At 42.3% G+C, this 19,745-nt stretch overlaps 1 protein-coding gene across 2 annotated transcripts in view; it reads right to left on the bottom strand.

Annotated features, from left to right (window-relative positions):
- PROM1 (prominin 1) overlaps positions 1-15,318 on the bottom strand; it is a 59,727-nt gene extending 44,409 nt beyond the window's left edge. For both annotated transcript variants that reach the window (XM_056490657.1, XM_056490658.1), the window contains exons 1-2: positions 15,167-15,318; positions 9,264-9,677 (exon numbers count right to left, since the gene is read on the bottom strand). In XM_056490657.1, the coding sequence (XP_056346632.1) occupies positions 9,264-9,483 (220 nt within the window). In that variant the 5' untranslated portion in view covers positions 9,484-9,677; positions 15,167-15,318. The remainder of the gene's footprint in view (positions 1-9,263; positions 9,678-15,166) is intronic.
- Positions 15,319-19,745: the final 4,427 nt, after the last annotated feature.

Below are 19,745 nucleotides of genomic sequence, written 5' to 3'. Positions count from 1 at the left end.
TGCTGCATTATCCACAACAGAAAGGACAAGGTACCAGACCACCTAGAAGTGCACCTTAGCTTATATTGCATGAAGTGTGAGGCAACATGAGAGAGACAGCAGAGAACAGAGATGCAATATGAAGTAGGTAATGAGGAGATGAACAGCTATAAGCAGGGCTGAAACTGTAGGAGTGACCTAACAGGGAGAGCTTTAGAACTGCTGAAGACAAGGAATTGCAGCAACAGCTTCCAAGGTAACTGGAATGTGAAATTAAGGAGACTTCCTTTACACCCTTCCTAACAGAAAAGAACACTACTCTACTGAAGAAATAAATTGTACAGCAGTGGATCAGATAAAGTCAATGAACTTTGTTCACACACAAAAAAAAGTTCCTCATTTCCCAAAAATTGAGGTTATTAGTCAGGAAGACCAAACAAGTAATTTAAGTCTTCCACAGGAAATCCTCACACCATACAGCTGCCCCAAACGAGGTTACTCTCTAGTGCAGTCACATTTTCTTTTAGGCACATTCTGCTTTCCACTGACATGCACAGACAACATTAAAGAGCCTGGCCAAGGAAAAGGCTTGAAGAAAAAAGAAATAGCCACAATATCGACCGTTACAGGACGCATGGAATAAAAGATTTCTCCTTTGAAAATAACCTTTGCAGGGGCTTTATAGTTGTTCCTTGCTACAAAGAAAGTTCTGTTCTTGTTGAAGTTTTGGAAAAAGAAAAAAGAGAGAGAAGTCTTTAGAAAAATCCTTCCTTAGGAGGCTGCAATGAATTTGCATGCATCACGCAGACACAAAATGAAGTTGAAAGCTTTGAAGTATTCCACATAGAAACTACATTCTCTCTTTTTCTGAAGGCAACAAAACTTCTGTAGCATACTGTTGTTGCCACGACAGCTATTTTTTGCTTTGTTAGCAGTAGCTACCTCAAGTTCTCCCTAGGCCACCATCTGGTAAGGATTTACAACAGATTACAGGCAAAGACTTAACTTGGTGCACTGTGTGTTTGTCTGGTTTAGCATGCTGCACAGGCTGAGCAACTTCTTGACAGGTTGGGTTGTGCAGACATACTGGACTTGTAGCATTGATCAAAGTAGTAAATATATGGACTGTATGAACAACAATTTTTTCTCTTCCTTTATCTCCTCAGGAATTGCTGTAACCTGAGGAAAGCACAGAAAAGTCTTCTCTTGCATAACTTGGATTATTGGAAATATGAACACAGATAATTAATTGAGAATGACATGCTGGAGCCCTGCTGACCAGATTATCTCAGTGACTGGCATTGTGGTAGCTTCCCTGAGACTCCTCAAAATTCCCTTTCTCTGCTTCCCCACTTTTGCAAGAGCCACAGCTTTGCACTCTTGTTTGATAACTGGGGCATACATATTGGTTCAAAGTACTACAGAGACCACTACTTCACTCAAAAATCAAAGCAAAAGTAAAGATTGCTACTCTGAAAAGAGCTACTTAGGCCTGATGCTTGGATTTATTTGGTACAGGTACAGGCATCTTTCAGCTGAGTTAAACAGCCAAAGCAATACTTAATAGTAGTAGCAATATTTACATTCACAAGTGTAATCACATTTTAAAATTCACCAAAGTAAAATAATTTTGTATCTTTTCTGTCAAAAGACAGATCCTGACTAGGTTACGATGCAAAACAAGTCATAATTTGATCACACAAGTGGTTTTAGGTGAGAAATTTATGTGCTTATTGAAAAAGGTATTGAAGTAAGTTTGTGGGTCTTTTTTATAACTGGCGGACTTACACTAAATTGTATATACTGACAGATTAATCAGCTTAAATTACACTGACATTTGTGATTTCTCTTCTAACATGAAGACAACTCACTTTTGGAAAAAGGAAGAAGTATACTCAAAAGCTTTAATACATATATGGAAAATTTTAATGCTGTTAAAAGGATTACAAAACCCATTACAATTAATATTTATTTTGCTCCAACAACTTTTGAATATTATGTACTTGGAAAAGGCACCACTTAGGTTAAGATTTGAAAGTTAGACCATCTTGAGAAGCAAAAACAATAGTGAGAAAAAGGGAGAGGAAAAAATACTGATTGTCATTTTCAATGTAATGAAACGTTAAGTAGCAGGACTGTGGAAAGATTTGTTGCAAAGTTCTATCAAGCTGTCCTTCCTTCAGCTGACATAATTCAAGAAAAAGCCATCACTGAGCAAGACTCAGGAGTTTATTGTTCTGTGAACAATCACCTAAGCAAATTACCAGACAAATATAATAGGACTAGGCTGTGCTATCGTATTATGATGGTCTGTTACAAAGAAGAGAGAGGCTCAAATGACTGCTTATCCAGTAACAGGCAGTCTTCATACAGTATTTCACATGATTAACTCAAAATGCTTCATAACAGCCAAGATGATGAAAGAACTGAGAAGTCCCTTAGAAGCTTGTGCAAACATAATTCCAGGAAGTTCAGTGATATTCCCCCTCCTCTCTCTCCCCACTGGTTTCAGAGCTACAAGCTAGAAATGAGAATGAGATTCAGCACTATGTAGACAGATAAGCCTGTAAATGAAGGGGCAGATGGACAGCACAGTAGTAGCCACTGGTAAGATGGGAAAACCATGGTGCCTCAGCAGAATTGCCTGAAAACCCAAAAGATGTGTGCAATTGCTGGTAATTTTCAAAGAGGTTATCATCCACGGTGCCAGAATGTGGCTGATCCAAAACCATTTCTGTGCCACTTCTCACTATAGGAGATACTGCAGGTATGCTCTGCAAGTCTCAAACAATGAGACTTGTGTATATCATGCTTTTAGTGGTACTAAAAGTACAATACTGCTAATTATCTAAATACATGCATTTCTAGAGCATGGTATTTTTGCTTTTTTCTTTAAAAATAGGCAAACCCTACCAATGAAGACTCTACTTGGCATGACAAACAAACAAGAAGGTCATGTTCACTCACAATACCATCCTGTACTCACACCCTTCCCTTCCTTGTAGTCAGCATCCCCGGATTTAGTTGCAACCAGAACTTAACCCTGTACACTGAAGCAGGGAATGCTGCTGGTCAGCTCTCTGGCTATACCTTGTGTCTCCCACTAACATCCACAGACAAACAGAACAGGGTCAGGACAGTTTTAAGGACTTTCCATGCTGTAACTGTCAGCAGGTTTCTTGAGTTCCTCAGTACTCCACAGAGAACATGCTGAACCCACTGGCCAGAGACGTTCCTCCAGACACAAAGCATGCAGCTGTGCCATTTGGAATGGGGAGAAGGCAGTTTAGATTGGGAAAATATGAGCTGTCTGAATATTTGCCCAACTGAAAGGCTCTTTAATTTATGATTATTATTAAACACCAAGAGGCATGGCTGTTTGAGGTACTCTGCAGGAATTACCACAGCCATCTGTGCTAATGCCACTTTTTAGAGTACCCTTCCCATGGAAAGTAACCCAATGCCCTGAAGCTCTACCTGAGCTTTGTTTTCTTTAGTTTCTCCCTTCTGTCCTAAGTGCAACTTTGAAATTGTAAAGTTGAAATGTTTTCCAATTGCTGTCAAAGCATGCTTTTCCTCCTAGGCACAGCTGGCAGGCAGGATTTTACCGATACCCTAGAGAAAGGATCCCAGCTGGGCATAAGGAGCAAGAATTTCAGATTATCAGCTATGCTATAATGATTAAAAAATTACTTCCATGTTTTCCATAAAATGCCTGTCTGCAAAAGAGTCTTTGTTTATATAATCCAAAAGAAGCAGGCAGGAAGGCATCAGAGAAGTCTTAACATTTGCAACTGTAGTTTTTTGTGGTAGCCTCCAGTAGATTATCTATATAAGCCTACCCTCCCTAAAACCCCTGTCTCCTCCCTGCCCACAGAAAGTCCTTTTGACAAGCAATCTGTTAGTCTATCATTTTGAACAAATCAGGGGGAAAAGAATTACTCTTCTGATGCCTAAGAAAACTAAAAAGCCAGCCTTAAATCTGCTTCAGAAATGTTCTCAGACTGCTCCTCGTTTATATGTAACCAAACAGAGCAGCTCTTAACCTCCCAGCACGAAATGAGCAGTGATTTTTTTAAACACTATTTCCTTAAATGTATACAAGTGGGCAGAAAAAAGAAGAGGCTAAATTATCTCATATCTTCCTTCTGCTCCATTTTCCCCAGTATTTCCAACATTATGTACAAGAAATTTCTTTCCATGTAAACACTGTATTTCCAAATAAAGGAGCACTGTTATCCCAGTTCCCCACCACCACTGTATACAACACCTGTCACTGGATTTGGCAGTGTACCTGTCACACTTGCATTTTTGATATACACACTTAAACCACTGTTCTAAATTCACACTAAAGTTCTCCTCACAGCTGTGGAAAAACACCACAGGGATGGAGTGAAGGCACTGACTGTCACTTGACAACAGAACTGAGCCAACCTAACAAGGCAAACTAACAGCTAAGTTACTAATGGGCAGATAGTTCTTTCCCTCTTCTCAGTTCCCTCCCAGGGAACATCCCTCCAGGATGTGAGCTTTGAGAAAACTAACCCACCTGCACAGGGGCATAGCCATCAAACACTAGCTCCAAAAAGGAGTATAGCACATTCAAACTAAAACTGAAACTTCACCACACAACTGGAAAAAAAGGCTATTCTAAATTATGTTTTTATGAAACATCATAATGGCTATAGGTGTCTGGGCAAAATTTTATAAGTGCTGGACTGTAGCACCTGCAGAGTCAGAGCCAGAGCACAATCCTTTCACCTTGTGCAGATATGCTCAACATTCCTGGGAAAATCTTAAGTTTAAAAATAAAAGGGCACTACACACAACTGAGCTTAGCTCCAACATCCAGACATATACATTTGTTCTTGTAGGGGAGCTGTGGAAGACTTATTACTAACAGGAAGCAAAATTAAAGTAAAAATGAACACTGAAGAATCAGTTACAAAAGGCAAAGAAGCTAGCTGCACACACAGATAATTTTGCCTTACTAATTTTAAGTGAGGGGGTGATGAAGTGTTTTGATTACTTGCTTTAAAGCCTCAACACAACCACTAGATTAAAAAAGTCAGTATCCTAGGAGCTCATCAAACCTACCCAAAACAACAGGGTTTTGCATATACATTTTCTATTACAGCTATAGTAGCTACAGTTACAGTATATTTTTGCATCAAGTTACAAGTTTCTTCTTAAAAAATATCTGGAAATAATTTAATTGCTGAATACCCTTGTGATTTATTACTGAGATAACAAGACTAACCTGCTGAACTTCACAATCTGCAGCTGCTTTAAAGCTGACTAGATGAGGAAAAAAGGACCAACAGAGGTCAGACACAGGACCTGACATTAAAATATTCACATTCTGATCCTCCTGATTAAACTGTTCAGCAAGCAAGATTCCACAGTCAGAAAGAACTGAGAGGTGTAGACCAGGTCTAAAAATCATCCTGTTTTTGTTCCCCACAGCAAACAATACATATAACTCTTCACACTATCTTTTGCCCAGAAAGTACCTGCATTCAACAGTTGACTTTTATGTTAGTTGTACTCCCACTTCAGCAGAAATGCTTATCTAGAGTAAAAGCCAGAAGCTGAAGAAAAGCACTTGTAACTTAACTGGTAGAATTGTTCTGCAGTACGTTCAGCTACAGTAGCATAAGGTAAACAGGCTTGTAAGTCTTTTCCTTATTTCACCTAAAAACAGGAGCAGGAGCTTTATTGCCAGCTTATTTCCTTTGTGAAGGCTTCATATTTTAATAATAAGACACAAGTTGTGAAGCCAAAGATTTGTTGGGAACATCCTGCTGGCAACTGGAATCTCAGATTAATATTCTCTTATTGCATCTAACAACTGTTTCCATGGGAACCAAGACAAAACTATGATAATTCATAGCAGCCACAGCATCATACTGACCATGCCCTGTCCATACCAAGTTCATATCTGAAGGTTTCCAACACAACAGATGACATGCACCATGTCACAACCATGAAGTGACAACTTTATCAATAAATCAATGCTACAGGTTATGAAAAATTTTAAGTAAGAAAAACTGATTATTCGTTTTGTTAGACATCCTCTTTCTTAGCTAAGTGATAGAAGCAACTTGTAATTTTCCTATTATCATCTCTTTATTTTAAATGCTGTTATTAACAACAAGGAAAATGATACCTCCATTCTAAACAGCCTTCAAGGCATAGCAGCACAATCATTACCACGGAGGAACAAAGGCATGCTGAGATTAAAGTGACCTGCTGAGCCTCAGGTAGCAAACCAGTGACCAGTCCTTCCCATTCCAGTGTACCATTAACTCACAGTGGAGGCTGCTTCCCTAATAACAGCTTACAGTTAAATAAACTCATTCCCGTTTACAGCAGTACATCATCTGGTAATGAGCACACAAAAATATTTGACTGGTGGAGTTGAAAGCAGAATCTATTTAGATTCACTGAAGCACTGCAATCAGATATCCTAATTCACTTCTTTTGAGTTAGTTTCTTGCTGTATCCAAAGAGCACAGTGCTGATCTTAAAGATTCAGCAATTTAAATAAATCTTAAAGGCGTTACAGTTCCTTGCCATGGTTCTGTTACTGTACTTTATATGAGAACTATATTTAATCTGATTAATACCTCACTTATTAAATCTAAATTTAAAAGTTGTACTTCCACAAACTTGAAGGCATGAACAAATTTAGAAGGGAATAAATAATTACTTATCTAGATGTAACTTAAAAGAAAACCATCTCACAAAATATTTCTTGACTGATTTTTTTAAGTGATCCATTTCAACTGTTGAGTCTTAGCAGCAATTAAGAATTTCCTAATGAATCATTTCCTAATGACTCTCTTGCACTTCATATCTTATCAGAGCAGTATAAAGCATAAACGCATATAGTATATGTATAAATATAAAATATATATTTATATAGTATAACACATAAAAGCATAAAGGCATACTTCAGACTGAAGGAGTGTGAATGTTATCCTGTAAAATATTCAGCCCCATTAGAGCAGTATTAGAAGATGATTTGAAAAGGCAGGAGTATCTACATGCAATTAGACACTCCTATCACTTTTCCTCCCAGAAAATAATATATAATGATAATAGATTTCCTAATAGATAGGAAAACTGAACATTGAGTGCTTCCAAGTATTAGGAAAAAATATAGGACTGCTAAAATCAAAGTTCTAAGTGATTGCTGTCAAGGCTTACACACAAATGATACTTCTCTATGTTGTGGTTATACAAAATATATTGGAGCATCAACCTGGAGCTAACTGTTCTGAAGCACCAGTCCCATCAGAATGATGAAGTCTGAAACAGAAACATCAAAAGGCTTGACTTCTCTGCACATTTGTCATTGTGTTTATTTATTTTCATCCCTGAATCAGAATTAACTCTATTTCAAGCCAGAATTTAAAAAACCCAAACAAAACAAAACAATAATTTTAAATATGTAACTGCACCATTAATAAATTGAATGTGAAAATAGAACAGCATATGGCAAAAGAGATTATGGGGATTAGCCAATTAAATGGTATGACTCAAACCGACATGATCCATCAAATCCGTGTTTTGCAGTGAAGTATGTGGGGCCATGGGAACATGACTTCACTTAATGCAAATAACAAAGGCAAAGCTCTGAAAATAACTGATTTGGCAAAAAGTATCTTCAAGAAAGTAAGGGGAAGTATGAGATGTTCAAAGCTTACAAGATAAGAACAAATTCTTCTTTACTTCTTTAATGCTGGAGTTCACAATACCAACTTAATGCAGAACTTATTATGAGCAGCCCCACTGGACAATAATCTTGACATACTGTCTATACTCACTAATTATTCACATGCTTAGGACGCAGGATATCAATTTTGACATACAAGATCACAGACCAAATTCTTGGTAACACAAAAACACAGTAAACATCTCCGTGAAATCAAGTTTCCACAATCATAAGAGAACAAAATATTCAAGCAGGGCTTTAGGCAGAGTGGAGGCCTGTTTCTAGGTGCTGAATGCAGATGGCACTCCTCACCATCAGGTCTCACACAGACACAAATAGTTCACCTGCATATTTAACAGAAGGAAAGAGGCAGAAGAAGCAGAGGTATCTGGAAACAGTGCCTCCCAAAGGTGAGATTACTGTCACCTTCATGCAACAGCCCTTCTTACGCCTTGAGTAAGACCTGCTCAAAAGACACATCCTGCAGGAAAACAGGCCAGGGTATTATTCTGTTGGTTAAGCCCTGGGACTCTGAATACTTGCCTTCATTTAATTTATTCATTCAAGTTCAGCTGAGCTCACTCTTCTACAGTTATGTCAGAGATCCATAAAGAAACGTCAAAAATCCAAGCAAACAGTAGTTCACAGATATCATACATGTATGTGACCAATTACACTAAAGAATTTATGGCTTTATATTACTAAAAGTTTAAATGTATAAATTGGAAGGAATCAGTTACAAACCAATGCCTTAAAGGTTCACTTTGACATAATTTTAAATGCCAGTATTATACAAACACATTATCACTTTTAAGAGAGAAATGAAACAAAAAACATGTTGAAAAGTTGATAAAACTACCACATCCACAAAAACACAATTTCCAAAAGCATGTTTTAATCAATGCAACCTCAATAAGATTGCACACACGTCTCCAACATCTTAAGTTTTCCTTTAGAAGGGACAGCTGGGTAGGAAACAAATGGGAAAAAAAGTGTCTCATTAAAACAAGTGCAGTTTTAACCTGGCAGCTTTTAAAGGAACGAGAAGCTACAAATGGCTATATAATGGAACTGCTCTTACATAAAACTGGACCATGGATGCACATATATGGAAACAAATAAAATTTATTTCAAATTTTCAGGCCTAAATCTTATATTATAACCACCTGACACATCACATTATGACCACTTATCACAATAGGCAAAATTCAGCTGTCTCTTATGGATTTCATGTTAAATACAAAGCAGCTTATCTTCTACTTCTATCTCATACTGTTTCAGTTAAAAAACAAGCCTCAAATCTATCAGTGACAGCTCTGAGATATGTAAGCAAAGTTCAGTGAAATGTCACCAGCATTTCATTTCCATTAACAACCTCCTCCCCATTGTGCTTAGCAGAAAAGTATTCTTTTATGCAGAACTTTATAGATTTCCAAACCACAACACATGCTACTTAAAAAGCCCCTCATATATTTACTTTCTGATTATGGCCCTGGTATCTACCATAGGGTGAACAAATCAGTAACAAATCTGTATTTTAAACAAAAGTAGCTTATCTGCTTACCTTGAGGGAAAGTATTTGGCTGCACCAAGTACAGAAATGCATGTACTATTTTAAACAAAATTCCTATTGCCCCAGGTTCATGGTATGCACCTGTATCATACGTCTTGGCTGGTACAAATCCAAAATCCAAAGTTCCAGGAGGTGGTTTGTATATAGGCTGTACCTCTGAAATAGTACTTCCACAAAACAGCAGCAGCAGCAAACAGAGTTCCACAGCCATGGCGAGCAGTATTCATAAAACTGGAGGTAGAGATATCTGTCCGACCAAGTCTAGAAATCTTCAATACATTCACTTGAGGGGTGGCTTTCTAGCCAGGACAATGCTGGTGCACCCTCACACCTTCAATTCTTTAATGTATTTTTACTTCAGAGTAGTACAGCAGCCTCTCTTGAAAATGACTCAGCGCACCATCTCTGTCAAAAAGAAGAAACAGCTCATTAAGGTGTATGCAAGCAAATAGGAAAGTGCAAGACAATCTTCAGTCTTCTGTGGAAATTGAACATATCATAACAGTTGCAAAAGTGAGCCTGATAGGACACCGAAGAAAAAAATACTGAGGTTTGTGAATAATATGTTATACTCCATACACTGTACTCGAAGAGGTGGAAAAAGCATTATGCACAGTTCCAGGTCAGTGAGTTTTCAAAAACAAAGCAGAACATTGGTACAGTTCCAAGGGAAACAAAACTAAAGGAGCACTGTATGAATTGTGCTTCTAACTAAGTACAATATGTCATGTCACAATTACATAATGCAGTTAATTACCACCTGATGGTTCTGTAGTTGACAACACTTATTACAAGTCATATCCAGTACTTCTTTAATTCACACATTTTAACAAAACCTTCAATCCTAGATGCTCTTAACTGTCTTTCAAGATTGAGGAAAAATATTACGTATTACCAAAAAAAAAAAAAAAAAAAAAAAAAAAAGCAACAAAAACCCAACAAATATCACCCTCTTGACAGATGACAATGGGTGTCAGCAATTACTTTCTATTAATTCAAGCTATCTTAAGGCTCTCCTTAGGAATTGGAGAAGTCAACAATTTTTATTTACAGCTTGCTAAAGCTGAGTGTCATTAAGACGACTTTGGATGGGTTTACATGTTTAAGAACATTCTGCATCTACAAAATTACAGCAGTCTAATCTCCTACTACTTGAGAAATGTAAGCAGAAACACTCCTGGGTTTCCAACAAAGCAACTGACCATGTCTTGACCTGCAAGAAGCCAGGTAAGACTCCTTCACTTCAGCATGTCTCTGAGGAAACAGACCAAAACCAACCAAATAAAAGGCAAGAGAGAAGCTGCTGCCCTTCTCTGATTCTGGAAGCTGCACATACTTGATGAGTAACTTTCCCACCCATCAGGCTGGCTTCTCTTTGGGATGCCTTTGGGGAGACCCCAGAGTGCTGCTGGCAGGGCTGTGTGGGAGCACACTGCTCATGACAGGACATCACTTCCAACTGGAAAGCACCAGCACCAACTGCCTTCCCCAAGCACAGCTGGGCCTCTGCTGCTCCTTTCACAGGAGAAATGCCTTCAGTCTCCACCTTGGGACTCAGACCATTCACCGGCAGAATCGACAGCAAAACAACACAAACACCTGGCAGCTTCAGTCAGCCCAATGCTGCACCAACACCTTGATTTCCAAGGTACTTCCAGGTCACAGAGATGCTGAAGACAGAAGACTCAAAACCTGTAGTAAGGTGAGACTTAAATCTCTCCCATGCTTTACAGTCTCTGGTAAAGCACCAGCTACCTTTCTGGAAGCCAGTACTTTGCAAGAAGTCAAAAATGCATTGCATTTAGTAGTCTGTGCTGCACCCAAAGGATAGATCAAGAAAAACACGGAATAAAGGAATACAAGATCAGGTTAAAGACCAAGAGACAGTTTTGTTTACCATGAGTTAAGAGGGAACACTCAAACCTATCTTTCCTTCTCATGGCTTATGAAAACCAAGAAGAATGAACAGTAATAATGCTAAGATTAGCACAATTATCCAACCCTTATTCAAAAAGACTATGTTAGCAACCACCCTGAAACATGCTCAACACAAGCACACAGTAATTTAGAACACATAATATGAGGATTTTCCTGCCTGGAAAATAATGGTCTGTTAAAGATTAATGAAAGAAAAAAAAAAAGTCAAAATCCGAAAGTTTATTTTCCTTCTTTAATTTTTTATACTCCCTGTACCGTGAAAACTAACAATATTTTGCTAAACAGAAAAATGTAAGTCTCCAATTCTATACAGTTTTCAGTCAAGCTTTTATAAAATTTGGGTGAGTTTCCTGCAAATCAACAAATCTCCAGAATTATGACCTTACTCTTTTCCTCTTCCTTTGCTGGCAAGTATATCACAGTAAACATGGTATGTACAATATATACTGGGCAATTCCTCCAGACCAACACCAGTTCCTCTCTATACTACTATAAAACACTAATATTTTCAAGGTTACGTTAATAATAATCAGGAACTTGCAGAAATACTATTAAGCCTGTAACTTGAGATGCCTCTGAGTGCCTAATATGTATTCAACCTACCTAAAAATAACTCGGATGTATAAAGCTCCCAGAAGTTCTCCCTTTCTTGACATCTAAAAGAAACTTAGCTAGGAGCTTATTAGTAGTTAAATACACTAGACAAACAGCATTAAAGAGGAAAAATCTATCCCTGAAATCTGTAATTCTGAGAACTTCAAAAATGACAGACACAGGAACGACACAAATAAAGAGAACTAAATAGCAGTTTATGCTAATCTTCACTGCAGCATGTGGGCATCTCATTTCCTTACACACAGTGTGGCATCACTGCAGTCAATGAGTTACAGGAACTGCCAGTACAACTCTCTCCAAGTTCAAGTAAACAGTGAATGAAAAGAAGCTGTGTGAAACACTGAAATGCTTACAGCAATTATCAGATAAGCTACCCATTCTATTACTATATACCCTATGAAGTACTTAACAAGTTAAAATAAACTAAAGATTTTCATTATTATGTATGGTTTGCAAATGTCCATTTGGAAAAGACTCAAGCTTTTGCATTTTATTCTGCTGCTGAAACTAATATTCTATACGTACAAGTCACTAAGCATAACTCCTGGGCTTTTAAACACTACCTGTGGAGAACAGCATCACCCAAATATGCAGCAGCTTTATCATCTCAGATATATCTTATCCTATCTGTTATTAAAAATATTTTCCAAAACCAACCTCTGCTGTGAGTTTAACAAGGGAAGAGGAGACAAAGCTAGATGCTTTAGTTCAGCAACTTCCATGATACATCAACTCTGAATAACAGAGCTCAGAGGCAGCATGCTGTCCAGCTCTTTGTTCCAATGGGACTGGCCTCCTTCTGTTTAACACTGCAATCCATGCAAATACAACACTGCAGTGCAGTGATGCAACCACGATTAACCCCGTGAACTGAAATTCAATCAACTAGGGGCTAGACTGCTGAAGTTCAATGGGGGTGCTGTCTGCTGGCAGTGAACCAGCATGGGATGGGATGATGGTAGATGTGCTACTCCATAGAAAGCCCACACAAAGGTTCTGAGTACATTTGTTACATTTTTTCAATTGCACATTTGAAAATCCAAGGCCAAAATCCCGGTGCCAAAATCCACACCAGCAGCCACCAGAAGTGAAATTAAAACAGCCACAAAACACAGTAACAAGGCAGACTGAAACTCCTAAGCATGCATAAAAAAAAACCCTAACAAACCAAACCTAAACCACCACCTTCCCATTCAGGAGACCCAACACAGCAAGCCAAGTTAGATTCTGGCAGGCAAAATCTGCCTAGGACTACCAACAATTACAACCTGTTGCCATAGGAGGATTAAGAAGCAGATAAACCTAATAAACACTAGGGACTGCAGAACAGAGCTTGGCAGCACTGAGAAAAACTAAACAAATAGCATCTTCCACAAAAGGCAGCTTTGGTACCCATCTGACTTGTCTGCTGTATGTTCAAATTGAGTAAGTGCTCAGGGCAGGAAAAACTGAATATTCAGAATCCAATTTGCTTTGAGCAGCTTCTTATTAATTTCAAAATTAATTAACTAAAAAAAAAAAAAAAAAAAGCAACATTAAAAAATTCTTCTGTTTTAGAAGTCACAGCCATTTGCAAGCAGAAGCACACCTGTAAAAATTCCAGGTGAGATACCTTCCCTCAAGTATAAGCAGGTCTGATTTTCAGCTGATTGCCTAAATACTTAAAGCACATTTTTACTAACCGAACAAAATAATTTATTTAACTTGATCCTAAGTGGTGCATTTACCCCAGTATTCAAAGTGCATTCTTTATTAAATTACTTTTCAGCATCACATAGAACACTGTAAAACACAGTAAGTCCAGCCCATAAACAGGCAGTTTTTGGCAAATGTGGACTGATAAGCGCTGTGTACACGTCCCAACACCAAGGTACCACAACACGATGCACATGTTTTCCACTAGCAGCCTTTCCTTCACCTTCTTTGCAAGTACTTAACTGTAGAGACCTCCTCCTCTAACAGGCTGCCTAGTCCTCATCCGCAAGCTGCAGAGGAGCGCGGGTACCGCAGCTCTGCCTCTGCTGCAATACCGACCGATGTGCTAGTTTCTCCAGCGGCTCCTCCGCATCTGTGTGCGGAAGACACAGCCCATGTTTACTACCACAACTGCCCCTTCTCCGCAGCTCTCGGATGATGTCCCCGGCTCGGCGCAGAGCTCACCTCTGCTGCGGGAAGCGTCTGGCCAGCGGGGCGGGCTGGCGCGCTCTGCCCAGGTGCGCAGCGAGCAGCCGGCGCGGGCAGCACCGCCTCAGGAGCTCCTGCGGGGCGGCGGCACCGCCGCAGCGCTGCCGTGGAGCCGGAGCCCGCGGCAGCGCACGGGCCTCTCCGCGCTCACACCCAGCGCACAGCCCAGCCTGCGGGTCGCCGCCCTGCCGCCCCTCCCTGCCCCTGACGAGCCGATTTCGAGGACAGCACAGCCCCGTCCCCGTCCGGCTCCCGAGACGGCTCCGAGCAGCCCCACCGCCCGCCTCCCCGCCCCGGGCAGGTGCCCTCAGCGGCCGCCCTCTTCCTCCTCCTCCCCGTGGAGCGCCTTCCCCTCTACCCGGAGATCTCCGGGGCTCTGCCCGCCCTGCTCCCGCCGCTCCTCTCTGTTCATCTGCTCACAGCTGTCCCCGATCCCTCCGCCGCCACCGCCGCCACACACGACCCCCGGGGAGGGAACGCGCACCCCGCGCCCGCCGCCCCGCTCTGCTCGGCGGGCGGACCCGCCCTGGCTCCCCGCGGACCGGCCGCATCCCGCCGCCGTGCCGCAGCCCGTCTCTCCCGCCATCCCGCTCCCCAGCGCCCGCAGCCCGTCTCTCCCGCCATCCTGCTCCCCTGTCCCCGCAGCACCGACCCGCCCGCTATCCCGCTCCCCTGTCTCCGCAGCCCGTCTCTCCCGCCATCCCGCTCCCCTGTCTCCGCAGCCCGTCTCTCCCGCCATCCCGCTCCCCTGCCCCCGCAGCACCGACCCGCCATCCCGCTCCCCTGCCCCCGCAGCACCGACCCGCCCGCCATCCCGCTCCCCTGCCCCCGCCTCACCCCGAGCTCTCCTCTCGGGGCGCCTCCATCCCGCCGCTCCCACAGGTCGCTCTCCCAGCCGAGCCCCCTGGGATCCTATTCCCGCGGGCAGCCGCCTCCCTCGACGGCCATTCCCCCGCCCGCTCTCACCCGGCTTCCCACGGAGCTCCCCCGCCCGCCGACGCTCTCCTCCCGCCAGGGAAGGGGCCGCGCTCTCCCGGCCAGCACCTCCCGCCCGCAGCGGGAGAAGGCGGAGGAGCCTCTTCCCCGCCTGCTGCCCCTCACGGCCCCGCCGGGGCTGCCCGGGACCCTCCTCACGCAGCCCCGCCCGCAGCACTCACCGGTCGAGCGGGGCAGCGAGCCGGAGGCGGCGGGGCACGGCCAGCACAGCACAGCCCGCTCCGCTCCGCCTCAGAGCGCCGCAGCAGCCGTGGCGGCGGTGCCGCCCGCGCACGGATTATGGAGGGCGGGCTCTGCCCCGGGCCGGGGCTGCAGGACCACCCCGCCGGGCCGGGATGGTGAGCGGAGGAAGAGGAGGAGCGTGAGGGGTTTAACCCCGGCGGGCCGCGCTGGGCGAGCGGCGCTGGAGCTAGGCTGGGAGCCACGGCGGTCTAACGCAGCCGGGCGGGTCGGGCGGACCCCGCATCCCTCTCAGCAGCCATCCGTGACCTGTTGCACCGCGGCCGGCGCGGGGCAGAGCCGGGAACACCCCGGACACGGCCCTGCCATCCCCCTTGGCCATTGCCTCTGCGCGTTGCTTCGAGGCCAGGCGGGTTTGCTGTTTGCTTTTCACATCAAGATGACTTACCCATTAGCTTTCGAAAAAAAATCTTGTTTTACTCCTCTCGAGAGGTGTCCTTATTTCCTGATGGGTTTAGCATTTCCTTTGGGGCTGTTATCTGTGTTCTTAAGTGTTCTCTGTTCCCGAAGGCCAGTGATTACTGGTAAAATGAGAAGTGTTTTTCTTACAGGTTGCAAATACACTTTCAAAGGGTGTTGTGCTTTCCTCTGCCTTGTGCAGATTTTTTTGTGCTTTTGATTTTTATTTGCAATTTCGGTGTATTAATGTGGTTCCTCTCTTGCAGTAATAAAATATGAGCATGATTCTTGCCTCTGTTACTACACCTTCTGTTATTCAGCATCACAAATGCATTGCAAGACAAAGCAAGAATTTATGCTGGACATCCAAGGTTATGTTGGTTCCTTGGAAATCAGTAAAAAAAACTGTTGGAGAAGGCAGTTTCTGGGTTTTGCCTTTTTGCAGGCATAAACAAATCAAGGCCACAGCTATGGCACAACCCTGCATTGCCAATTTAAGCCAGGCTAAACATCGAATAGTTTTCCCATAAGTGGTGTTTGGTGCTGCTGAAATCTACCTGTATTTCAGCTCAGGGCATTTGCCAGCAATGTACATCAAAGAACAAGTTGCTACACTGCCTGCTCATGGAACAATTATCCTGACCAGAGCTAATCTTAGCTTGTTCAGCAGGAGGATATATAAAGGCACAACCGAAAATGGATTGTACAGAGCACAGAGAAAGCCTCTTGTCCAAGTTCTTGTTACAGTTGTCATAGGCACCCTAAGCAGGTGTCAGAGGAACAACAGAGTAGCCTTGGGGAAAACAGAACACCTTGACAGACTGACAAATGTGTTAAATTAGTCGGATAATATGACAAAGAGAATTACAGTTCCTGTCTTAAGCTTTGGATGGAAGTTTTTCTAAATACAAGAAAATATTCCTTCCAGATAATGGGTTGTGAGTGCCCAACACTGTTATTGAGACAATATGGTGAGTTTGATTCCCTTACTTCCATTCAGGGAAGAATTCAGAAAGGCCAAGTCCTTCTGACCTCAGTGATGCACTGACTGATTTTAAAATGCAGAGTGAAGACATATGGCTACAGTGATAGATATCTGCAAGGATGGAATAGTCTGTAGGAACTCAAAGAGAATGTGAGAATGCAGAGAAGAACATGGAGTGAGGCTGCAGAAAATCTTGACTTGCTGGAGGCAAAGACATTTAGATTTTCTCTTGGGTTACTAATTTATACAAGTTATAGGTTTTCTACCTTATTTTCTAGCCTATTTATGGTGGGCTACCACAGTACTTCTGGATTAGAAATGTTTGTAGTTTGCATAACAAGGACATGAACCTAGAGTAACAGGAAAAAGATATTAGCTTTCAGACAAAAACTGAACGTGAATCAAGATCAACACTACTAATTGAGACATTTCTTTAGCAGACTAAGCCAACACCTATTTTATGATTAGTATTATCCATGTATGACAGATCTCCTGTTTATTTTCATGGATGTTCCTATCAATATAAGAAAGCTTTCCAGTCATATCTGAGTTTCTCTGTACTGTTTGGATCTAGCCTGAAATAAAGGACTTGCCTAAAGGTGTCTGGAAGTGACTGAGTTAAGATAATTTATAATGTATTGGGTACTGAAAATGTGTTGTCTGAGTAGCACCTAGTTAAGGTGTCAGAGCTTGTCACTGTGAGATGGTAAATGGAAGCATGACTGCTTCAGCTGCCTCCCGTTACACTGCTGGCACCCCCGAGCATGTGTGTGACCTGAAACTGCTCTGAGCAGCTGGTGACCTTTCCTTGATGTTTCTTCCCTGCTAACTGCATGTCAGGTAGATGCAGACAACTGTGTAGTGGGAAATACTGCAGCAGTTTGCAGCCCTTTCCCCCTTGTGTCCCTGCCATCCAAATCACAGCCATGCCTGGGCTGGCTGAGCTGCACACTCCTGTGGGCACGGCGAAGGACGTGCTGGTCTGTGGTGTGCCTGCATGTGGAGCAGTCACAGTAGAGGCACAATGTGTAAAAACAGCCTGGAGTCGTAGCAAGCCCAGAGATATCAAGAAAACCTGTCTTTGAGGGAATGCATCATCTTCTATTTGTGGTCCTTTGTGCCTTATTAGGGCAATCGGGCTAAATTTAATCAGGATGCCTTCTAGCTCTGTTCTTTATGGCCAACATTTTTAAATTATGTCAGCACTCAGAGCTGTGGTCAGGTTCCCAAGGCAGCTGAACCCTAATTGCTCACATAAATGAGGAAGCATTCTTTCAAACCACAGCACAGTAGGTGATAAGGCATCCCAAAATCTGCTGTATAAGCATCCAAAATGGTAACAGCTGGACAAAAAAACCTGACCCATACTCTGTGGTGAGCATTTGAAAATCTGGCTGCATATCAATCATCTCTGTTGTCTCAGAGGAAAATCCTCAGATAACAGGAAGATACATGAGATTTAGAGCTTAACTATAATGGTTGTATCATGTAATTGATGTTTAAGTAGAGCTTGTGATTAAAGGTCTATTAGATAAATAGCCTTTTTCATTAGTTGGAGTCAAGCTAGGTAAAAGTATTCCCTGAAGAGACTAAAAATCATAACTCCAAACTTTCCACCTCCCAAAAAGGAAAAGGACAAGGTAGAAAACCTCTTGTGCTATGTTTAGTCTTTCTCTGGATATTTGTTTAGGGAGAGAAGGGTGCATGGAAGTGTGGGAGAGGAGCAGCATGCCTTCCCTGCACCAGGGCTGTGGAGAAGAGTGATTTACGTACACCTTTTGCCAATAACATGTCAGAGTGACAGTATCCAGCATTCTGCCAGCATCCCAAAATCAAACCAGTCTACTTATCCCTCTTGCCAGCTCTACCCTTTAGCCCTATGCCTGCCCCCTTTGCTCTGCTTTCTGTGAGTTACAGCCCCTGAGTCCTTCCCTGTCCTCTGCCCTGTGCACCCTGCCTAGCTCTGCCCTTTCTCCTGCCACTCAATACCACCCTTCCCTTCAAGCATGGCTTAACCCTTTGGGTTCTGCCAGCCCTCCCAGGCAGCCAATTCTGCCCAGCAGCACTCACCAGCTACCTGCAAAGCCCATGCCCTCCTTCTGCTCAGCTCCCCATCATCACCCTTTCTCCCCTCTCTGACATCCACAGCTGCAGCCTTCCTCATCCTTAATTCTTCTGTGGGATGCAAGGCTTAAAGGATTACAGGCTGTATGAGTTCACAACCCAACTCAAAGCTGTGAACTCTTTGAGGCTGGAGCCAGGCTAACCCAGGCTCTGCAGGCTCTGTGAGAGTAGAGAACTGGAGTTAGAGCAAGCAGGAGGAGCATGTTGCTGTATTTGACACAAAACATGCAAAATTTGAAAGAATTATTGGAATCCATAAAAATGGTGGGAAACAGTACAATTGCTGTTTGCTATCCTCTAACATGTATTTGTTCTAATTTCTTACTCCCAAGGAAAAATAAAAGAATTAAATGGACAATTCTACTCACATTAATTTTCAAGCTTAGAAAACAATGTGACATTGCATTGTAGACCTTTGATTCATGCCAGTTTAGGGTATGATTTCAGTAAGGATTGCCTTCATTTGAATGGAAGATTTATATCACTTTGGGATGCCTTCAGAGAGTTGATGTTTTGTCAGCTATATGTCTTGCCATTACACTCTGTTGTGCCCCTTTCTTGAGACTGATAAATCTGCATGTCAACTCGTCAGGGAACTTAAAAATGACATTCGTTGTTTTTCATCTGAGGAAACAAACCAGTAGTAGTTGCTATAACCAATTTCACAGCTAAACAAAGATACAAAATGACAGGGATTACATGATGCATGTAGTAGGAGCTTGTATCTTCTTTTGTGAGCCCCCCCCCCCACCCCCTACTCACTCTGTTTTTCCATCATTTCTATGTTTTCTTTCTGCTTGCAAGCTTTGACTCTTGGCATTCTGATAAACTACAAAGTCAGGAATGCTTGAAACAAAAATGAAACAAAAATTTTGACACTAGAACAAAATTAGTAACCCAAAAGAAAATCAAAATGTCTTTGGCTCTAACAAGTCAAGATTTTCTGCAGCTTTATTCCATGCTCTTCTCCTCTGCATTTTCAGATTATTTTC

Source organism: Oenanthe melanoleuca, chromosome 4, assembly GCF_029582105.1.
Source record: "Oenanthe melanoleuca isolate GR-GAL-2019-014 chromosome 4, OMel1.0, whole genome shotgun sequence".
NCBI lineage: Eukaryota > Metazoa > Chordata > Aves > Passeriformes > Muscicapidae > Oenanthe > Oenanthe melanoleuca.
The sequence above is the reverse complement of the archived record's forward strand: the minus strand, read 5'-3'. Positions and strand labels throughout refer to the sequence as shown.